Genomic DNA, 23255 nt, shown 5'->3' on the forward strand with positions numbered 1-23255 from the left:
AGTGAGGGCGTGCGCACCAAGCATCGGGCGCCGTGTCAGATGCGTGTGGCAGGCGCTCTGTATACTGCACTTGGCTTCTTTTGCCCTCCTTCTGCTATTGGCTTGTTTGTATTCTCCGTGCTGCCCACATGCCGTAAGAATGCATGGGGACAAACACGTGACAAAATGGCACAGAGGCCTGACCTGTGGTGGCGCAGTGGATAAAGCATTGACCTGGAATGCTAAGGTCACCGGTTTGAAACCCTGGGCTTGCCTGGTCAAGGCACATATGGGAGTTGATTCTTCCTGCTCTTCCCCCTTCTCTCTCTCTCTGTCTCTCTCCTTAAAAGAAAGAAAAAGGAAAAAAAAGGAAAAAAAATGGCGCAGAGTAGAGTCTGTGAATGGCAATGGGAAAACGAGGCGGGGAGGCCGGGAGGCCGGAAATGAGGAAGGAGGCTTCCAAGCGAATACGCGCCATGCAGACCGGCACGCTCCTGCATCTCTCTGGGGCTTCTGGGGCCTCCGTGGTCTATTGCATCCTTGGGGAATGGCCTTGGTCCTCTCGCCTCTGAATGGGGCAGCAATTCCTCTGTGTGTGGGGTAGGAGGGGTGGCAGGGAAGGGGTTGTCATGAGGATCACATGGATGAATGTCTGTATGGCTGGCACAGTCCTGATCTCAGTTAAGTTCCTCTCCACCTGCCTGCCTTTGCTTCCCTTGGAAATGCCAAAGTATCCCATGAAAATTCTCCCCAAGGGCCCATGGAACATCATTATGTTCCCGCTTTCTAGGCAGGACATGATTTTGACATTCCTTCCATCTTGCCTTTCTTCCTTCCATTCAACAACTATTTACTGAACATATGTTATATATGTTCATCTCCAGGCCTTTTACTCTCTGGACTAAGAGTCTCTGGACAATCAACTAACTAACTAACATCTGTATTTTCTATTAACTCATTTGATAAACATGAATCCTTTGGGTTCTCTGGGCCATGAAATGTCCCTCTCTGGCCTCCTTACTTCCCTTCTGGGTCCTTTTTCCTATGGGTGTCCCAGGCTCTCCTAGGTTTCTAATCAGTAGGCTAGGGGCAGGCCTAAGAATCTGCTTCTGTTACAAGTGAGTCTAACGTAGCTGACTAGTTCAACCCCCTCCTGGAGGGAAGTCTGAGGCTCAGAGATGGGTAGCAACTTCTCTGAAGCCACACAGTAAACCGGGTTCCAAGACCAGCCTAGAACTGGGAGCTCTTGCCTTCTCATCCTGGGGGGCTTCCTGCTCTGACAGGTCCCCTTCACTGCTGTGGGTGTCCCTCCCTGAGTGGGTCCTGCTGGATTTCTTGAACAAACACCCACCTTTCTCCTGCATCTGGGCCACAGGGCTGTCTATGAGAATGCCTCCTGGCTATGTGCAAAAATAAACACAGCTCACAGCTTGCTGGGAGAGGAGGGCGTGTGTTTGAGTGTGTGCAGGGGTCCGGGCGGGGTGGGGGTAGGGGCTTAAGGCCGGGCACCTGGTGCCCCATTGTCAGCAGGAGACCAGAAAGACGAGGACATGGAGGAGAAATGGGAACGGGACCCACAGTGCTCAGAGCAAGGAGTGCTCAGCATCGGGGAAGTGGACCACCCTCCCTTCGCCCTTCCCTCTGACTGCTGTGAACTCCTTCTCCATCACCATTAGAACAGAATCACAGTGAGCACAACGGCAGCAATAACAGTAGAGGTTAATCACCCAGCGCTCGCCCCCACCAGCACCTGTGCTACCACTGCCCATGGATTCAAGTTCATAACAGATCAACATGCTGACCAGTGTCCCTCATGTCCCTCATCCCGGCCACTTAGAGTGTGGTCCCAGCTCAGCAGCACCAACCCTCCCCTACCCCCAGCTTGTTAGAAAAGCAACTTCTCAGCCTACCCCCACTGAACTAGAACACGCATTTTACCAAGACCCCAGAGGGTTTTTGTTCACATTGCAGCTTGAGGAGCCCTGCACCATCACAGCACCCCAATTCCAACAACAGCCCCCCATCGATAACGACAGCGAATACTCGTGGAGCCCTGTCTCTGTGCCGGAGGTTTTGCACCCAGGATCAGCTCACCAGCTTCCCGGGGTAGACATGATTATCACCCCCATGTTACAGATGAAGAAACTGTCACCCAGAGAGGGGAACTAGATAGCCTGAGAACACACAGCCTGTAAGTGGCAGAGGTGGGATTCGAACACAGCCTCTCTGAGAACACTGTCCTTCCAGTTCCTGGGTCCCCGGCCTTTATTCCCTCCCTGCATTTCTCATCTTGTGTAGATTTCAACAAACAAGTCTATTTCCCCATCCTCCCTGGACCCCAGGTAGCCAATGAAATCCTGAGGGCAGAGGCTGGGCTACTATTAGTCACAGCTTTTATGTCCAGCTGCTCAGCCCTCACTTGGGGGCTGGGGCTGGAGCAGAGGACCACCTGCATTGGAATGACCTGGGATGTTTGAGGAAAGTGCAGACTCCTGGTCCTATGGAGCCAGAACCTCTGGGATGGGGTCTCAACACCAGCAACTTCCCTGGGATTTTCATTGCCCACTAACATTGGAGGCCAGGTGCCAAGGATTGCAATGCCTCCTTTAAAGTCAAGGGCAACGAGGCCCAGAGAATTTCCTGTCCCTGTCCCAAGGTTGGAACCTGGCTGACTGGCACACTGCCTTGAGAGTCAAGCAGTTCTGGGTTCAGGTTCCTACCCCTCTCCTGAGCCTAGAGCCTAGAGCCATACCTGGGTCTAGAACAGGTTGGCAAATACAGCCCACAGATTGTGTGCAGCTTGCTAGCTAAAAATGGTTCGTTACATTTTTAAATGGCCAGAGGAAAAAAAAATCAGAAGAAAAATATCTCACGACAAATAAAAATTATGTAAAATTCAAATTCCAGTGTCCATACAAGTTTATTGGAACATAGCAGTGCTCACTTACTTACTGCATATTGTCTGTGGCTGTTTTCCCATTGCAGACACAGAATCGAGGTGTCACAACAGAGACAGCATGGCCCACAAGGCCTAACATGGTTCCTGTCTGGCTCGTGACAGGAAAAGTTTGGCAGCCCCTGGTCCGGAGCGGCGACTCTCACTTTAGCTGCATCATGCTCCCCTGGAGGGCTTGTTCACAGAGCTGGCAGGGCCCTGTCTTCGGACTTTCCGATTCAGCCAGCGGGGTGAGCCCGAGAACCTGCGTGTCTGGCAAGCTCCCAGGTGGTGCTGATGCCCGAACTGATTGAGGGCCCTGTTTCAGAGGAACTTGGGTCCTCAAAGCTGAAGCTCAGCCCTACCCTGGAAGCTCCCAGCCCTCCCAGCGAGCGGAATGGGCTTAGGGAGAGGACAGGGAGGACAGATGGGCTCCCACCAGCTGGGTCCCATCTCATCCACCCCTCCATCCTCCCGGCCACCAGCCCCTCTTCCAGGTCGTCCTTCTCCTGGCATCTGCTCCCCCCTGGTGGCAGCGAGCCTGGACCTCATCTTCTAGTTCAGTCTTGATTGCTCAGGCCTCCATTCGGAAACACATTGCAAAGCCTTCCAACTTTGCACATCCTTTCCCCCTAGGGAGTTCGCTTCTAAGAATTTAATCCAAGAAAAGGATCAAGGGTGTGGACCAGGACGCTCACTGCTGCGCTGTTTGTAAGAGTGGGTGAAATAGGAGACCAGGGGCAGCTGCTTGTCATGGTCACACAGCTAGTAAGAAGCCCAGGAAGGACTTGAAGTTGTGACTGACCGTCTAACTCGACCGCCACACTACGCAACCCCTCCGGGCGCCCCCACCTGCCACAGGGAGCCGAGATTGAGATTAGGCTCCAGTGCTGACTTGCCTTGCCCTGAACCCTTGTCTTGTTACTTACTAATTCTGTAACAACAGACGAATCACTGAACTGCTCTGTTTTAGTGTCCCCATCTATAAAACAGAAACATAATGGTAATGGTTACATGAGTTAACCCAGTGTTTAACTCTGCACGCCGGGTGAGCTGTTATCATTACTTACTAAGCCCCCACCCTTTTTTCTTTGCCCTTCACTCTTCTTTTCTCTTCTTGACTGGCTCAAAGCATTGTGGGTCACTGGGAGGGCCACGCTGGTCAGAATGAACTGGGGCAGAGGTGGAGAACCTGGGATGAGGCACTGTAGCCAGGAAGTGGCAGATATTTAGTAGGGCCCACCCACGTTGCTCTGAGAACAGCCCCCGCCCATGGGGCTGGGTCATTATAGTCTGGGCCATAGGGCACCAAGCTTAACACTGGGTTAAACAGACCTGGATCTGGATCCTAGATCTTCTGTGTGATATGAGCAGATAAGATCCCCTGCCTGAGCCTCATTATTCTTATCTGTAGAATGCAGTAAGATTAGAGCAGTTGTTCTTTTTTTGTGTGACAGAAAGAGAGACAGAGAGAGGGACAGATCAGGACAGACAGATAGGAAGGGAGAGAGATGAGAAGCATCAATTCTTCATGGCGGCACCTTAGTTGTTCGTTAATTGCTTTCTCATATGTGCCTTGATGGGGGGGTGGGGGAGGGCTAAGCCAGTGACCCCTTGCTCAAGCCAGCGACCTTGGACTCAAGCTGGCGACCATGGGGTCATGTCTATGATTGGACTCAAGCCAGCAACCCCACACTCAAGCTGGTGAGCCCACGCTCAAGCCAGTGACCTTGGATTTCAAACTTGGATACTGCATCCCAGTCCGATGCTCTATCGACTGCACCACTTGCTGGTCAGGCTAGAGCAGTGGTTCTCAAAGTGTAGTCCCCTGGGAAAAGCAGCAGCATCACCTGGAAACTCTTAGGAAAAGTTAACTCCAACACATCACCCTCCTGGTGGCTATGGTGCTTGCTAAGTCTGAGAACCGCTGATCCTCAGGCTTGTGTGACTGTTCCTAGAGAGAATGGTTGCCAGACATTTAGCTCAATAATCGTGAGCTGCTATTATTGTTACAGACCCGCTGCTTCATGGCCTCAGATGATTGGGCCAGGAGTACCCTTGCTCCGAAGAGGAACAATCAGATCCCCTCTCCTGGGATCTGGAAGCTGGATGTCACTTCCATGAGAGGGAGGGGCTAACTAACCCCGTGCTTAAGTATGTCATTAGAGGTGGAGGGGGCAATCCATTTTTTCCCATTTTCCCTACCAGTCAAAAGGGCCAGTTGGTAGAGAGAGGTTCAGAGTCCAGAGATCTCAGAGGGAGGCAGGGCAGCCATGGCCTGTGGGCATCCATGTCTGGATCCCATGGCCACTGAGATTGGGCCATCCCACCTGCTCCTGGGTCCTGTAGGACACCTCTGGGTTTTTCTGATAAGTCCATCCTTTTCTCTCTCTCTCTCTCTCTCTCTTTTTTTTTTTGTATTTTTCTGAAGCTGGAAACGGGGAGACAGTCAGACAAACTCCCGCATGCGCCCGACCGGGATCCACCCGGCATGCCCACCAGGGGGCGATGCTCTGCCCCTCTGGGGTGTTGCTCTGTTGCAACCAGAGCCATTCTAGAGCCTGAGGCAGAGGCTGTGGAGCCATCCTCAGTGCCTGGGCCATCTTTGCTCCAATGGAGCCTTGGCTGCGGGAGGGGAAGAGAGAGACAGAGAGGAAGGAGAGGGGGAGGGGTGGAGAAGCAGATGGGCGCTTCTCCTGTGTGCCCTGGCCGGGAATCGAACCCGGGACTTCTGCACGCCAGGCCGATGCTCTACCACTGAGCCAACCAGCCAGGGCCCATCCTTTTCTCTTAAGTTGGTTCAAGATGGTTTCTGTCACTTGCAGCTAGAAGGGCTCTGTCATATTGAGAGCTGGGAGTCAGGGACAAGATGAATGTACAAAGGTCAAAGGCCACCACAGGCCTGAGAAGACCGACTTTCCTTTCTTCTTCGGCCCAACTGCTAGCCCGGTCAGGGTATCCGAGATTCAACCCTATCAGAAGGGGGCAAAGGGGAAAATGAGGTGTCTGGGCAGCAATGGAATAGGCGAGGTATCTGAGATCCATCTGAGGTCGGTCACCTCTGGGCTTCCTTGTTATTCCTGGTTCTGGTTCCTATGATGGAACTTTAGCCATCTCCCAGAGAGCTGTGGAGAGGAACCCTCCCCATCGCTGGGAAAGAGCAATAATACCGGGGAGGGGTTTAGATATATTAATGTCTGTAGAGCACAATATGTTTGACTGATGGGCATAGCTGAACCTGCAGTGAGGGCCTTGGATTGCTGGCAGCCCCGGAAGCTGGTGGGAAGGCGCAGAGGGGCATTGTTAAGTGTCCTGCCTTGGGGGGGGGGGTGTCTGGTGGAGGAAAGGCGTCAGGGTCAGGGTTTCTTGGTCAGAAGTCAGGAGTGTAGGTCCTGCAGGAGAGCCAGCTGGCTTGAAGCAGCATTACAGACAAGCTCTGACTTCCTGGCTCTAGGCAACTTCGCCTGGGTTCTGGCAGTGAAAGGGGGTACCCCACATGTGCTCAACTCCAGCCACCAGAGTTACCTCATATAGACAGAGCCCATATAGACAGAGCCACCCGCAGAGGCCTGAGAATGCAATGGGCTCAGGTGAGGGGCTGGGGGACTGTGGAGGAGGCTGCTGAGGGGGTACTGACACAGGTGAGGGTGGCAAGAGGGCGGTATGTCTACAGGTTTAGCAAGAGCTTTGAGAAAAACAGAAGCAGCCTCAAATCCCCACTGTGTGCCTGTCAGCTGTGTGGGCCTGGGCAAATCACTTGCCCTCTCTGAGCCTAAGATTTTTTTTTTTTTTTTATAGAGACAGAGAGTCAAAGAGAGGAATAGATAGGAACAGACAGACAGAAATGGAGAGAGATGAGAAGCATCAATCATCAGTTTTTCATTGTGGCACTTTAGTTGTTCATTGATTGCTTTCTCATATGTGCCTTGACCGGGGGGCTGCAGCAGACCAAGTGACCTCTTGCTCAAGCCAGCGCCCTTGAGCTCAAGCTGGTGAGCTTTGCTCAAACCAGATGAGCCCGCGCTCAAGCTGGCGACCTCCGGGTCTCGAACCTGGGTCTTCCGCATCCCAGTCCGACACTCTATCCACTGCACCACCGCCTGGTCAGGTGAGCCTCAGATTCTTATCTGTAAAATAGGGATATGTATCTCCCTAGGACTTGTGGTGGAAACTGAATGGGCTAATGTACATAAAGGACTAGGTTCGCAGTAATCAACTGTGGTGTGGTTACTATTATTATAACTATTAATACTAAATTCAAATACCAGGCAAACAGTTTGTACTGAAAGGGTTGAGCAGCAAAAAGAAGTCCTAGCTCCTGGAGAAAAGGTTCCAGGTCTGTGTTGAAGAGTCTGAGATTGGGGCAGGACGTCAAGGCCAGGCCTGAGGCCAGGAGATGGGGCAGAAACCATGCTCAATAAATGGGGCCTGGGGTTCAAAGATGGGCAGGGTAAAGTGCCCACAGCCTAGCTGGAGGGACGGGGTGGGCACCAGTGAGAAGCCAGATGCAGGCTGTGTGTGCTCAGACCTGAGTGAGTAGAAACCGGGTCAGAGGAGGTCAGAGGAGTGAGAGGTGTGAGGCTGGAATGGTCGCATTTCAGGGAGGAGGTGTGGCTCGAATGTGCTTTTTAAGGATGCTTAGATAGTCAGGGAGCAGTGACAGTAAGGGCACAAAGGCAGAAAACATGGGCTTTGCCCAGAAAACAGAAAGGGCTCAGCTGGTCTGAAGTGGAGATATTCTTTGTCCACGAGAAGGGAGAGTGTGACTGGAAGGCCAATCCATCAAGAGTCTTCAAGGCCATGGTCGTGGGCTGGGATGTCCAGCTAAAAGTGGGAAGCCATTGAGGGGGACCACTAGCTCTTGGTCGTGAAGAGTTTATTTGCTCATTTATTCAGCAACATCCATGGACACCAGCTGTGAGCTTGAGCAAGGGAGTGATGTTTGTTCTAACTGGGTGGCTGAGCTGTGCCAGTCTGGGAAGATATTGGGAGGGGAGCACACGGAGGGAATCAAAAGGGGAAGAGTGTCGCCCCCCGGTGGGCGTGCTGGGTGGATCCCGGTCGGGCGCCTGCGGGAGTCTGTCTGACTGTCTCTCCCCGTTTCTAGCTTCAGAAAAATAAAAAATAAAAAAAGGGGGGGGGACGAGTCTTGGCTTTAAGGTCAGTTAAGATTTTGGAGGAGGGTCCCTTGATTCCTTGGGTGGGGCTATGTGACATTATAAGTAGGAAATCCCTTTAAAATTTGGCCTAGACTTGTTGCCTTGAAAGAGGTCTCAGGTCATCAGTAGGCAGAGCTGCCCTTAAATCCCAGCCCTGCTGCGGGATTGAGGACAATCTCTTCATCCCTCCAATCCTCAGTTTTCTCCTCTGTAAACTGGGCTCAATGCAACATGTCTCCAGGATGAGTGTGAGCATTAGAAAGAGAATGAGGAAAGTGCCTAGCTCAGTGCTCAGAACATAGTAGGTGCTCAACAGATAGTGTTCCCCCACATCTCCCACAGTGTGGCTGTCACAGAGTTGGACAGGGTCTGGCCCTCCAGTCACCTCCAATTAGAGCAGGCATCCCCAAACTACGTCCCGCGGGTCGCATGTGGCCCCCTGAGGCCATTTATCTGGCCCCTGCCGCACTTCCGGAAGGGGCACCTCTTTCATTGGTGGTCAGTGAGAGGAGCACTGTATGTGGCGGCCCTCCAACGGTCTGAGGGAGAGTGAACTGGCCCCCTGTGTAAAAAGTTTGGAGACCCTTGATTAGGGTTTCTGTTGTCAGAGGTCATTCATTCACTCATTTTTTGGTCATTCAGCTACCATTCAAGCAGTAATTCTGAGCATCTACTATGTGTCAGGTGCTGGGACACAGAGTTGAATTAGACCACCAGCTCTTGGTCATGAAGAGTTTATTAACTCATTCATTCAGCAACATCCATGGAGACCGAGGCAATGTGCTTTGACTGGGCAGGGGTAGTGTTGGGGTAAAGTGAGCATTGCTGGTGGGCAAAGTGTTGGGGGGGGGGGAATGCATCAGCCCCACAAGATCACACCTCTGGGTTTGGGAAGAGCAGGAACCCAGAGAAGATGCTGTTGGCACCTTCGATGCCTAGCAGGGAGTTCTTCTCGGTGGCCTGCAGGAAGACACTCTCCCCCTGTTCCAGCTTGAGGACTATGCCACCCGTGGTGACCTGGAAGGTGCTCTGGACGTAGTCACAGAAGGTGACCATCTTCTGCATGCGGTCACGACCTCGCATGAGGTTCACACACAGGTTCCCTCGTGAGCTGGCGTGGTAGGTGAAGTAGTAAAGGCCGGGCACCTTGCAGTTGAACTTGCCACTGCGAGGTTCGTAGTTGCCATTCACGTTGGTGATCACATGGTCAAAGCGGATAGACTGGTCCTTCCGCAGGGCTACATTGATGGTCCGTGTGGCAGAGAAAGCAATTTTCTGTGTAGCTTTATAGTCTCCTGATTCACCCTTGGGACCACGGACGCCGGGTTCCCCTGGGGAGCCTTTAGGACCTACGGGGCCCTTGGGGCCAACTTTTCCTGGATGCCCGGAAATCCCTGGGTCCCCCTTCTCTCCAAACTCGCCATGGTCTCCAGCTAGCCCTGGCATCCCTGGAAAAGCAGAGACAAGAGAAATGAGGCTGTGATCACTGAGAACCGAAGGAAGGGCCCTGGGCTGAGAGGCAGCCAGTCTGGCTGAGCAACCTTGGACAGGTCTCTGCTCCTTTCTGGGCCTCAGCCTCTCTTCCGTGCAAAAGAGGGAGTTGGCCAGAGGGCCTCTGAGTCCCCTTCCAGTGTAGCTTTCCAACTCTGTGATGTGCCTGGCTGCAAGGGGGATGGCCCCGCACGGGGAGGGAGCAGTGTCCCCCTAAGGAAGGCGCGGGCCGTCCTCCTCACTAGCTCACACAGCGTCCTTGTTTGGGCTGTAAGCCTGGAGGCTGCATAATGAGTTCTTGGCACACACACTGTCCCACTCTGTTCCCTCCCCCACGGCTGACATCCCTAATCAATCACGGCATTCTTTCTTGCTGAACTTGGAAGTGGGCCTTAGAACCCTCCCATTCCACCACTCTCCAAGCAGTTTGGCACAAGACAAGATAGAACCTCTTCCCTAGTAGAGTGGCAGAGTGTAGTGGCTGAGAACGTGGATACAGGGGACAGACAGACGTGCTTCTCAGGACACATCTGTCATTATCAATTGTGCCACCATAACTGACACAAATTCTCCGAGACTCAGCTTCCTCATATGTAAAATGGGGATAATATGATTCTGTGGGTTTGTGAGGATTCAATGAGATTATTTGGGGAGAGTGGTTGGCTATGGGTAAATGAACGAATGAATTAGATCTCACAGGGGGCTCTTTATGGTAGGAAGTCTTTATGGTAGGCAGCCTTTCTGGATATGTTTCCTGATCTGTAAAATGGGAATCAGAATCCTCTCCTTGCAAGTAATTGTGAGGGCTCAGCCAGATGATGGATTTAAAAGTAATTCTACAGCCTCTCAGATAGGCAACTGTGACGTGGGAGGCAGAAGGTAGGGCCACAGTCAGAAAGGCCAGAGTACACACCTTTCTCTCCTTTTGTCCCTGGGGTCCCAGGTTTGCCGTCAGAGCCTGGCACCCCAGGAATGCCTGGGGTCCCAGGGATGGCCGGGTGGCCAGTGCAGCTGCTCTGGGCCTGGGAGACATCTGTTGGACCCAGGAGCAGCAGCAGCAGCAGCAGCAGCAGCGCCAGGAGGCCGCCCCTCGGGGTCTTCATCACCGCCCTGTCTCGGCTGCTTCCTGCATTTGGTGGGGGACAAGAAGATGTGGTAGGTCACTGCTGTGGTGACCCTGACGATTGTGTGTGTGTGTATGTGTGTGTGACAGAGAGAGGTACAGATCAGGACAGACAGACAAGAAGGGAAAGAAATGAGAAGCATCAATTCTTCATTGCGGCACCTTAGTTGTTCATCGATTGCTTTCTCATATGTGCCTTGACCGGGGGGCTACAGCAGACCAAGTAACCCCTTGCTCGAGCCAGTGACATTGGGTCCAAGCCGGTGAGCTTTGCTCAAACCAGATGAGCCTGCGCTCAAACCGGTGACCTTGGGGTCTCGAACCTGGGTCTTCCACATCTCAGTCCGATGCTCTATCCACTGCGCCACAGCTTGGTCAGGGTCCTGGCAATTTTAAAATTCATTGATTCATTTATTGGTTCATTGGTTCAGTCGTTCATGTGTTCTCTGAGTGTGTCCTGTCCACCAGACCCAGTTCTGAGTGCTGGGGTACGGTGGTGCACAAGCTGGATATGGCCACTGCCTCTATGGAGCTGACAGTCCAGGGGAAGACAGACGATAAACAGCCAACATACAGGTGAACAGAAATAGAGACGGTGCCTGACCTGTGGTGGCGCAGTGGATAAAAAGCATCAACTTGGAAACGCTGAGGTTGCCTGTTCAAAACCCTGGGCTTGCCTGGTCAAGGCACATACGGGAGTTGATGCTTTCTGCTCCTCCCTCCTTCTCTCTCTCTTTCTCTCTCTCTCTCTCCCCTCTCTATAATGAATAAATAAAATCTTAAAAAAAAGAAAAAAAGAAATAGAGACAGTGACAGTGCTCAGACCAAAGGGACGGAGCCCAGAGGGAGAGTGACTTGAGCTGGGGAGGGCAGTGGCTGGTTTTGTGAGGGGGACCCTGCCACCAGCAAAGTTTTCTAGACAGGGCAGGTGGTCTCTGAGAAGTGATGTTTAGGCTGAGAGCTGAAGGTTCAAGGAAGGGCCGTGGCAAGGATGCTCTGGGGGAGAGGAAGGGGTGGGCAGAGGCCCAGAGGCAGAATAGAGCTGGGAATGTTGAAGACCGGCAGCAAGGCCACATGGCCAGAGGGGAGCGAGGGCTCAGAGTGGCAGGAGGCAAGGGCCTGGCAGTGGTGGCATGACTATCTGGGATTTTATTCTGTGTTCCCATTCATTCGAGCCTCTAAATTCAGGGTGACTACGCTGTTTCCACAGCAAGCCACTGCACATCCTCAGAGCAGCCCCACAAGAAGGAAGCTATTATTTCTACACTGAAGAGGACCCTGATGTCCTGGCCTGTGGGGGCGCAGTGGATAAAGCGTTAACCTGGAATGCTGAGGTCACTGGTTCAAAACCCCGGCTTGCTCAGTCAAGACACATACAAGAGGCAGGTATGACTTGATGCTTCCCGCTCCTCTGCACAGTCTTTCTCTCTCTTTCCTCTCTCTAAAGTCAATAAATAAAATCTTAAAAAAAAAATAAAGAAAGAGGACTGGGGTTCCGGGTAGCCAAAGCACTTGCTTAGAGTCACGCAGGTAGGACTGCAGCCAGGACTTGAACCCAGGCCTGTCTGGCACAAAAGCCAGTGTCCCTGCCTGCATACCAGCCCAGCTCTTCTGGCAGAATATTCCTGGGTCCCTCCAAAGGCTGTGGGCCCTGGTAAGAGGCTGGTGCTGGCCCTTTCCTAATCCCAGCAGGCAGCGACCAGGGCTGAGAGTGACCCACTCAGGCGCTGCCCTGCTCTGAACAGAGGGTGATTCAGGGGAGCCTGCTTATTTTTGAATGAACATCAGTTCCCACTCTTGCTGGAGGTTTTACAAAATGACAGTTTGACAACTTGAATAATCCATGCATCGGGCACTTAGCAGGCCCCTGGCCCTGTGCCAAACATTTTATGTACCATTAGCTCATTGGATTTGGTCCTTACACCAGCCTCTTGTGAAAAGTATTCCTGATTTCTCATTTTACAGATGAGGAAACTGAGCCAAGAGAGACAAAGAACTCCATCAAGGTCACACGGCCCCCTGTGGTTGGGACTCAAACCCACACCCACGGGATCTTAGCACTCACAGGCTGTTACATTAAGGGGCTGCTGTACTTGGTGGTGAAGCAAGGACTTTGGAGGCAGACAGCCTGAAGGGAGGAGCTGGTGCATGGGCTGCACTTAGGACAGCGCTGGATCTGGGGCCAGCGCCCAGAGAAGGAAGTTCTTATCACTACTATTAGTTACAGTTAGGCAGCAAACATACACCAATGGTGAGAGGCCTAGAGTGTCATAAGGATACTTCTAGGGCCCAAATCAGGCCCTGACACTTCTCAGCTAAGCACCTCAGACAGGTCACTTGTCTCTGGCCACAGTATCTCCTGTAAAATGGGGCTATTACTAATCTCTCCCTTGTAGGGTTGGCGGGAAGACAGATGAGTTAGGGCTTATGACAGACTCTGGCATGTTGAGAATTCTTACTGAATGCTGGCTATTTTAAAAATTATCACCACCCTCGAAGAATCCCCAAGTTTTGGGACATGATGGAAGATGGTTGGAAAAGTGAGAGAGGGTCAGTTCCTTTGAGAGGCTGGGCTCAGGGAGAGGGGGCCTCTCAGGCAGAGGCAGCCCAGGGGAGGAGAGCCTCTGCCAGGGAGGTGAGGGTGGGGGGGGCAGGGTCCTGACCTTTGACAAGACTCAGGTTTCTTGGGGAAGTGGGAGGCGGAGGGCACAGGGAGATCTGGGTTCTGGCTCATTTTAGGGGCCACTGAGTCTCAGACGTGGGTGTTGACTTAACACTCACCTGGTCTGACCCCCCCAGCCTTCAGCAGTCATCAGCACTGTCTGCCTTGCCCCTCACTCACGTCTTTCCTGCATCACTGACCCTTCCATCTGCTTCTAGCCCCAACAGTTCCTCTATCCCTGACTTGGAGTCAGGCCGACTTGACCTTGAACCCTCCCTGCATGGCCTCAAGCAAGAGCCCGAACCTCTCTGAGACTCTCTGGCAAAGTTAATTTCTACCTGACAGGGCTGAAATGAGATGGAACCTAAAAATAATAAGGCCCCTGGTGTGGCACCTGATCCCACCCCCTTCTTGACAAACATGGACCTCACTCAGTACGAACTAGTAACTCACCACAACTCCACCAAAATATATATATATATATATATATTTTGAAAGAGTTGTGCTGAGCTTTCACAGCGGCATGCGAGAAAATAAGAGAGGCAGGTGTTGAGAAATGCTGGGCTGAGCGGAGGGGACCCAGGTTCTGATGTCCCTCTCTGCCTCTGACATCTTGATCCAGGTGGTGTGCTCAACACTGGGTGACCTTGATCTCCTTTAGGGCACATAAGACCCCTGAAATGTCCTGTTATCCCCAGAGAGTGTCTCAGCTGAGAGGTGACTTGCCCCGAGATCACCGGCACTTAAGTGGCAAAAGCAAGGCTCCGCTGGAGTCTCGCTGACCCACAAGCCGTCATGCTGGTGACTCCCATGTTAGGCTTCTTCCCCATCACCTGGGCCCTAGGTTCCTGCAGATCCCCAAGTTCACCGCCTGAGAGTTGGGTTCCCGAGGTCTGGGCCCAGGCGGGGACCCACAGTGTTAAACCTTCCAGGTGGCTCTGAGGCAAGGGCGAGGTCTGCATTTTCAGAACCACCGCCCTCCGCCCTGCTGGTCCTGCCCGCCACTCCCCCCAGGCACCGAGCCCCATTCTTACCTGGGAATCTGGGGTCCTGTGATGCTGTTTGGCTTGGCGGCAGTGGGACCAGGAGCCGGGAGCCTGATGCTCTCAGACCAAAGCGGAAGTTCCATTCCCCAGAGGAGGAAGAGCCTTCCCCTGGCGGCCCCCTCCCCTGGGCCCTGCAGGCCGGCCCCCCTCCCGGACACCCCCCTCTCACCCTGTCCTGCTGCCTTCAGGCAGTTTCACGTCCTGTTTCTGCAATCGGGAAGGGCTTCCTGTAAATGGGGCGGACAGGTGGCGAGTTCGGTTTCGCCAGCTCAGCAGCTGTGGCAGGAACAGGCTGTCCTGGGAGAGTGTCCACAGCTGGTGGCTCAGTGCCAGGGCCTCTGACCTCATGATCTCTAAGGAACAGGGGTGTTCCTCAACGAAATGGAAACATGGCTGACCTGGGTGCTGGACTTGGGAGTCAGAAATCTTAATTCACAACCTGTCTCTACCACTCAACAGCTAAACGTTCTCAGCCGGGAGCCCAAGGGAGCCCCATCTCCTCTGTTACACGACGGGGACCATGATTACACCCGCTCTACAGATCGCATGGGGCCCTGGGGCGCTCGGGTGGGACGGTGGAGGAGAAGGGGAGGGTGAGCAGCAAAGCGCAGTGCACCTGTTAATTGTTAATATCACGCCATGCAGGCTCTCCCTTACTGGGCTCCTCTCTTCTGCTTTTTTCCCGATCTGCACCCCTGCTCTTTCCCTGTTCTCGGAAAATAATCCAATAATGAAAAATGAATTTTAAATGCAGTCATTATTTATTTATACCCCCCCACCCCTGCTTCCAGGAGGGCTGGAAGCTGATGACAGTAATTGGCACAGGCAGGGCCCTGTTGCTTGTTGATCCTGGAATCACACCAAGTTAGAGCTGGAGAGGGGCTTGGAGGTCACCCCCAGCCCATCACGCTCGTTTTAAATAAGATGACACTGAGGCCCAGCTAGGCGGTATTTACTGCAAGCCTGCAGGCGCCCCGCATGGGGAGATAGAGCCACAAGCAGACCGGTCCTGGTTCCCCGCCCGCAGGGAGCATCTCTTCCACTGGGGGAGACTGGTGTTGAGCCACCCAATGACACATGGGTGTCATTGTTTCCTTGCTCCTGTGACAAGTGTCACAAAAAAGAAGGGACCGCTGGAGCCCGGGCCTCGTGCAAGTGGCAGATGCAGGACTTGGAGCCAGGCACCTGACACCAGATATCAGCCCCTTTCTGAGGCTGCGTCTCAGGAGACATGGCGTCTGCTCAGGGGTGGAGGCCTAGCAAGCACAGGAGCTGGTGCGGGCCAGGAGGGCCTGTCTCGACCCCTATGCTTGGAGATAGAAAATCATTGGGCTTGTAGATGCTGTTTGATGGACGTTGTTAACTGCAGTGGATGATAGAGAAAAAAAAGAGTAGTTGTACAAAACCAAAGGGTCTCTGGGCTCAGCCAACTCTAGGCCCAAAGGGACACAGGCCTGGGTGAGGAGGGGACAGCGGTGGATTCTGGACAGGGAGAAGAGCGTTAGTAGTTTGCAGGTCCAGAGGTCCGTCTGAGGGTTCCTTTGGCCACTTGGGCCTGGCCTCTTATTCTTTGGCGGCTGATGGCAATGGGAAAAGATGGGCTTGAACCTGGGGTAGAAGCAGCAGGGCAGAGGTAAGGACATGGCTCTGGAATCGGCCTCTCCCAAGTTCGAATCCCAGCTCTGCCTTCTTCTGGTTATGTGGCCTCAGGCACATTGACTAACCTCTGTTTCCCCATCGATGTGTTGGGGTCATGGGCACCTACCTCCTGGGGTTGATGTGGGAGCCAATTATGTAACCCCGTTTATCTGGTGCCCAGCTGAGTGCCCAGCCCTTGGTGGGCAAAACACAAACCTGGGAACAGTATGATTTATATGAAAAGACAGAATTCTTGGAGCCTGGGGAGACAGGAGTCATGCCTGGGTTAGGGAAAGGTCTAGTCTAAGGATCAGGACCTAGGGCATCTCTAGGCCTTGGCCCCTGAGTGGGAACCAGATAGTCTTTGTGCCCACAGAGTTGCTGACTTGCATCCCTGATAGAGAGGGGGTTTCTTTTTCAGACACCTAAGTCGCCTCAGCATCCTGGTCCGTGAGGGACTCCTTACAGCGTGGGGTGTCCTCATTCTGGCTCCTGTCCCACACCCTCCTTTCCTGCCCCCTGTCAGAACCCTCCCCAGGTCCTTCTCAGCCCAGCAGACAAACTGGCATTTCCAAAGGCCTGTCTCCCCTGACAGAGAGAGAACAACAGGGAAACAATTATGGAAAATAAAAATGACACCAAATGGTCATTTCCAAAGTGCAGGTTTCTGATCTGACACTGTGGCCTACATAAACGGCATATTGATTTTTTAAACAAAAGAGAAATATGTATCACTGGAGGCATCGTTGGGTGGACTGCTAAGTGGCTGATGGACAGGAGCCAGACTGGCCCGGTGACCCCGGCTGTGTCCCTGCCAGAGGCACCCGGACTCTGGGACCAGGCTGGGCTCCCTGCCCCTGGCCTCTGGTCTTGCTCTGAGTGTGTTTTTATCTGTCTCTCCATCCTTTCTCTCACATTTTTTGTGCCCCTACTATGTGAAGGCATGTGTCAAAACGGCTGTGCCCTCAAGGATGCTTACCGTTCAGCAGGGGAGGCAGATCTCTAAGTGAATAAGTACATGAAAGCCAGTTGGTGGACCAGGTTCGTTGGCTTCCCCTGGCAAACCTCCCACTCACCCACAGTTCTGTTTTCTCTGAACTTTGATATAAAAGCCTTGGGTCCAGAAATCTGTCTTTTTGTTTTGTAAATAAGTCTGCAGGTAATTGTGTTGCACTGCCAGGTTTGGGAACCTGGACTCTACAGAGTTGTGAGTTTGTGGTCCAAGTCTGTGGGGGGCACTGTGGGGACACAAAGGAGAGCATCAAGGAAGGCTTCACAAAGGAGGTGATCTCTGTGGTGAAGCCTGTGTAGTGTGCAGGTGGACAGAGGATTTGTATGAATGGCGGGGCGGGTAGGGGAGGGCTCTGCAGGAGGAAGAACGCCGTGGCAAAGGCATGGAGGCATGAAACAGCCCCTTTCAGGGGTAAAGGTGGGGGAGTGGATGGAGGTCGTTGTAGAGCTCGACTCAAGCCCTCTGGGAGCTCCATGGGGCCTGTGGAGCCAAGCTGAAATCCCAGACAGGCTGGGACAGGTGGGTGCAGACCGGAACTGGTCTCACTGGGCTCCAAGGCCGAACCTGCAGTTTGCACAGGGAAGTTAAACTTTTTATATCTATTCCAATCTGAATTGTCAACCCCTTCTCATGGTCACCACCCCTGGCCTCTGGTCTTGCTCTGAGTGTGAAAGTGCTGCATCCAACGGCCTCCTGGTCCTCCCACAAGGATCGCGGTGGCTTTGCCTGACCGTCGGGATCTCACAGTGAAGCCCTGACAGCTTGTAGGCAGCAGTGACTTTAGATGATCTTTGGGGACTCCCAGAGTCTGTGAGCTATCCGGGAGACAGATTCTCCCTCCCATCCCTCTCTCCTTCTCTCTCTCTCTCTCTCTCTCTGACCCATTCATTCCCATCTCAAAGCTTGGTTATGAATATTAAATAATATAATACATTGGTTAGCATCATGCCTACTACATAGTAAGTGCTCAATAATGTTATGATGTTTTTATTCACTCATTCATTTACTCTCTTAGTCATTCATTTACCCACTTCTTCATTCATCCCAATTCACTCATTAATTTAGCACAAATTTTTTGCACATCTGATCTATCTGTGTCTATGCTGAGCTTACCTGAGCCCAAACCCCTCCTGTGAAAAATGTTCCTGAAATTCATCATAGGTCAACATAAACCTGAAAATTCAGACACACCCCTGTTTACCTGTGATCAGATACTTTTAATGACAGCAGTGCCTCTCACCCAAATAAGTGACAGTAGAAGGCCTCATGGGGACCACTTGTAGCCTTCAGTCACAATTGAGCACCTCTCTCCCAAATGGCCAAATGATGCTGAGTGTCTCAGCATTGGCACCAACCTTTACTGAGCCCCAGCTAAATGCCCCATGCAAGCATAGAGCCCACAGATGGCTGTAGCAGGTGCAACGCTGAAGATGAAGAGACCTGCTTCTTTAAGGTGGCAGTGAGTGATCAGAGCCATGTGTATTTATTGATTTAATCATTTATTTCTATATCTCCCTGAGTCTTCCAAGACTTAGAAAAAAAGAATGATAGTACCAGAGGTTCTGGTTAAGTGTCAAAGCGGTGACTCCTGCAGGAGCTCAGAGAAGGGAGAGAGCTCATGGGGTGGGTGTCAGGGCAGGCTTCCTGGAGGAGGAGTCCATCAGATGTGGAGAATGGCCTGAGCAAGGATGGGGCACAGCAATTCTGTGCAGGGAAGCTGAGGGAGGTGAGATGGTCTGGGGCTGGAGCGGGTCTGTCCCACTAGTCGGGGAAGAGCAGGAAGCCAGAGAAGACGCTGTCGGAGCCCTCTGTGCCCACCATGCCATTGTAGTCGTTGACCGCTAGCCACACCTGGTCGCCCACCTGCAGCCGCAGCAGCGCGCCGCCTGAGCTGACCTGCTTGCTGTTGGACATGTGGTCACAGAAAATGGTCACCTTGACGTTGTTGCGGTACAGGATCACGCACAGGTTGGCCGTCTGTGACGTGTGGTGGACGAAGTAGTAAAGGCCGGGGACTTTGCAGGTGAACTTGCCCGTGCTCGTGTTGTAATCCCCCTGTGGATTAGCGACGACCCGGTTGAACTTGACCAGGCTGTTCGATGCTGGATACTGGCCTGTCTGCCGTGTGACTGTGAACACTGACTGGTGCTTCTGCTTGTATCTGCCCTCCTCGCCCGGCTCCCCGGGGGGTCCCGTGAGTCCTGGAACCCCCGGACTCCCAGAGGCTCCCATGGGGCCATTCTTTCCAGGATAGCCAGGTGTGCCAGGTTCTCCCTTCTGACCCTTAGGTCCTCGTGTCCCAGGAATAGCTGGGATTCCTGGGGAGAGACCAAGTGGGAAGGAAGTGATGGGGCGGTGTACAAGGAAGGGGGGCCCTGGGGCTGTCCTCCAGGGGATACACCACTGGGGGTCGGTTTCTGGAACCTCCTTCCCCCAGATGAACTGTCCACCTGGGAGCAGTGTGCAAGGGGTCAGGGGGGGAGCAGAACAGCTTATAAGCTGGTCAGAGGGGAGGGAGATCCTGGTCCATGCCCTCCCCCCACAGACTCGCCCTCTGACCTTGCTAAGGCACCTGCCTCTTGGCCTCGGTTTCCACAGTCGTGATGGAGAGGGTAAGACGAGCCAGCTCGGGAAGTGTCAAGGGCGGGAGCTCCGTGTGTCAGAGGCCGCAGCTGTCCGCCCACAGACAGCACGCGACCTCAGAGACCTTCTGTTTGGCTACACAATGTCTTACTACCTTCTCCTTTAGAGCCCAACACGAGCAAAGTCAGACCTCACCTAAAAGTCTAGTTTTTCTTGACAAAAGTGAGAAGATTGGTCAGAGGCAGATTTCCCGGAAAGCTCATAAAACTTGTTTCGGGCCCCATTGACTGGAATCGGCCCCTTCAAGGCCCTGTGCCTAATTTTATATTTTTTCAACTTTTTAGGTTAAAATAATTAATAGATTCACAGGAAGTTGCCAAAAAAAAAAAAAAAAAAAGGACTAGGAGGTGCCCTGTGCTCTCCTCTGGTGCCCAGTGGCCCACCTTGCATAACTAAAGTACAATATCAAAATCGGGAAATTGACCTTCATGTAATCCACAGGGCTCCACTTTTACGTGCACTATTTGTGTATGTGTGTGTGTGTGTGTGTAGTTTTCATATAATTTTGTAAGATGTGTAGATTTGTGTAATACCCACTCCATGCAATCAAATGTATCCCTAATTTTATATTATTTTTCCTAAAGAGGGCCTTCAACATTTTATGTTTCAGAACCCTACAAAACCTGTTATCTATTCCCCAGGCCAGCCGAATTCATGGGAACCACTGGATGGAGCCAAAGAGAAGCTGCCCCTTTAAGGGGGCTGGTCTCTCTAGCTCCCCCACGTCCACTCAGCCCATGTCCACTCAGCCCAGGTCAGCCCCTTATGACAGCTGTCCTGGTTCAACTGCCCTTGCGTTGAAGATTTGGAAATCGAGGCCAGAGACTTGCCCAGGGCCATGTAGCTGGTATGTGGTGGAGTCAGGACTCAAAGTCAAGTCTGCCTGAGTTGCAGTCAGAACGTCTGATTCTTGTTGCTGCCCTGCTTATCGGAGCCTCTGTGGGATTTTTCTTTCCTTCTCCCAACCATGCTCATCTCTTAGGGTCTGATGCCAATCTCCTCTTCCAGGGTGCCCTCTCTGACCACGCCTGCCGGCCCTCGAGGCCTCTTCCTCCTGATTTCCTTAGGAGTGGGTGTCAATACAAACCTATTTGTGACAGACCCTCTATATGGCTTGTGAGCCTTTTTAGGTCCCAGGGTCAGGAATAGGGGGTCAGGACCTAGCAGACCTAGGCTTCAGGTTGTGTGACCGTGACCCTGGACAGGCGACTTCCCCTCGCTGAGCCTCATGCCCAGATGAAATAAGGGTATAATGGAACGGGTCCCACAGAGCCACTAGAAGAGCATGTGGGAGGATGCACCTGCTGGGCCCGAATGGGAAGTACCCAGGAAACGTCAGGCTCCTGCGGTGGCTGTCCGTGATGCTGAGCAGGGCTGCGTCTCATCCTGTGAGATGTCTTCCAGCAACTGAACGGGAGGGGCAAGTTCAGCAGTGGGGCGGGGCCCAGTGGAGGGTAGTGGTGAAAGGAATGGCCTTTGGAGTTGGCCAGGATTCCCCTATGTGACTTCAGGCAGGTTACTCAATCTCTTGGAAACTCAGCTTTGACATTTATAAAATGGGAGTAAATAATTTTGTTCGCCTCCGTTTTCTCCCTTACAAAGGAGTTAACAGTTTTATCTATCCCATTAGGAACTGTGCCTGGCACAAGAAGGAGCTCAAAACCTGGTGGCCTTCAGCCACCCTGGGGCAGTGAGATACTCCAGAGGGAGCTTCAAGGACAGGGCCCTGAAAAACAGCACACCTAGGACCCTTATTCAGCTTACCCTGAATTGGAGAATTTCTTCTGGAGTGGTCGTAAAATTCCACTCCATCGCCAGGAGGGAAGAGGGCAGCCAGGAAATCCCTAAAGACATCCCTCTCCACGGCCCCCCTTAATCCTCCAACCTCTGCCTCCCCCATCAACTCTGCCCAACCCCAGCCCAGCCTCACACGTGCCACCTCCAGACACGCTCCACCCCCCAGATACGCACCTACTTTCAAACTAGGCACCAGAGACGCCAGTTTCGCCCGACACCAGCCCCACTCCTGCCCTCGGCCCCCTTTGCGCACGCTGGAGCTCGCCAGCGAATCGCCAGTAGAAGGTTCTATGGCTGTGACCCTGACTTCTAGCTCCCCGCCCCTCCCGCTACCCAGATCTTAGGGAGAAGGTGAGCAGATTTCTGATGGAAACACTGACAACAGCAACAACAACCATCGCCGACACTTATCCAATGCCTACCATGTGTTCGGTACAGTTTTATATTTAAACTTAATTGTCATGGCTCCCCCTGCGCAGCAGGCGCTGCCATCTTCCCATTATACAGATGAGGAAACGGAGGTACTGGATGTTAAATAAGTAACTTACACAAGTTCATACAGTGGGGCCGGGATTTGAACCCGGCTCGTCTGTGCACTGTATGCATTCACTGTGTGCGTCCCACCTTCTCCAGGGGTGCATGTTGCAGGGCAAGCAGTGGAGGGGTTGTCACAAAACAGTAGCCTAGCATTTTAGAGTTTGCCCAAGGTTTGCTCATGGACCCTTTCCTATGACCCTTCCTATCGCCTTGTGGGCCAGGTGCTCATCTTCTCTCCCTGATCTCAGGTGAGAAAACTAGGGAGGCCTGAGGGCTGGGCTCTGAGGACACGGGGGTGACACCTGCCGTGAGAGCTGGACTCGGCCCTGGGAATAGGTGTGGTGGAAGGTGCCACACTCCTTGCCATCCGATTGTTTGTCCTCCTTCCCCCAGGTCAGCCCCAGACAGACATTCTGGTGGCCACCCCCAGGCCCCAGGTGACCCGCCCAGCTGGCCAGCCCACTTACCTGGTTCACCCTTGGGCCCTTGCAGTCCGTCATGCCCATCCTTCCCGGGGGCTCCGGGCAGGCCCGGCATCCCCGGGATCCCGTAGCATTGTGTGCTGGCCTGGCCCCCAAGCGGCAGTGCCAGCAGGAGCAGCAGCAGGGTTAGTCCGAGGGGGGGCCAGGAGCTGGAGCCCCTGTCCATCCTGGGGAAGGAGCTGGATGGGGAGAGCGGGATTGGCCCACCCAGCCCCTCTCGCACCCTCCTCACCCTCTCAGTCCCAGGGCTCATCCCTCTCCGCCCTCAGGAACCTCCCTCCCTTCCCTGGGCCCCTCACCCCTTGGAACTGCATGATGGATGGGCAGTGGGGTCACTTCTTTGAGCCCAGCCCCCAATTGAGCGGGGATGGGGGCCCTCCTTCCTATCACAAATCAGGGTGTCCCTGGGGCCACATCTTAGAAAGCTGGTGAGGGAAAAGCTCCCATTGCCCTCACCTGGACACAGGTCCTGGCCTCACCTGGGGGTAGAAAGTTTCTGGTCGGGTCACTGAGATATCCTCCGATCTGCTTCCCCTCTCCCAGGCAGGAGGACGCCGGTATCAGAGTGGACACAGCCCGGAGGGCCTGGAGCATCCTGGGCGGCCCCGCCTCTCACCCTCCCCCCCAATCCCACATCCCCTTTCCCATATTTTTTCCTGACTCAATACTTTCTTTTGGGCGCTGAACCAGGCTGACCACAGTGACACCCCTCCATCCCCTCACCCCTGGGTCATGAGTGTCTGAAATGAGG

General features: G+C 53.3%; 1 protein-coding gene across 1 annotated transcript; it reads right to left on the bottom strand.

Annotated features, from left to right (window-relative positions):
• Positions 1-8791: 8791 nt before the first annotated feature.
• Positions 8792-23113, bottom strand: LOC136330077 (collagen alpha-1(X) chain-like). The gene is made up of 7 exons (XM_066266574.1): positions 22984-23113; positions 22490-22683; positions 18808-19363; positions 18447-18452; positions 14384-14577; positions 10478-10690; positions 8792-9521 (listed from the first exon to the last, which is right to left on the bottom strand). The coding sequence occupies exons 2-7, from the start codon at positions 22668-22670 to the stop codon at positions 8947-8949; spliced, it is 1725 nt and encodes a 574-aa protein (XP_066122671.1). The 5' UTR covers positions 22671-22683; positions 22984-23113; the 3' UTR covers positions 8792-8946.
• Between the last annotated feature and the right edge of the window lie 142 nt (positions 23114-23255).

Source organism: Saccopteryx bilineata, chromosome 3, assembly GCF_036850765.1.
Source record: "Saccopteryx bilineata isolate mSacBil1 chromosome 3, mSacBil1_pri_phased_curated, whole genome shotgun sequence".
Taxonomy (NCBI): domain Eukaryota; kingdom Metazoa; phylum Chordata; class Mammalia; order Chiroptera; family Emballonuridae; genus Saccopteryx; species Saccopteryx bilineata.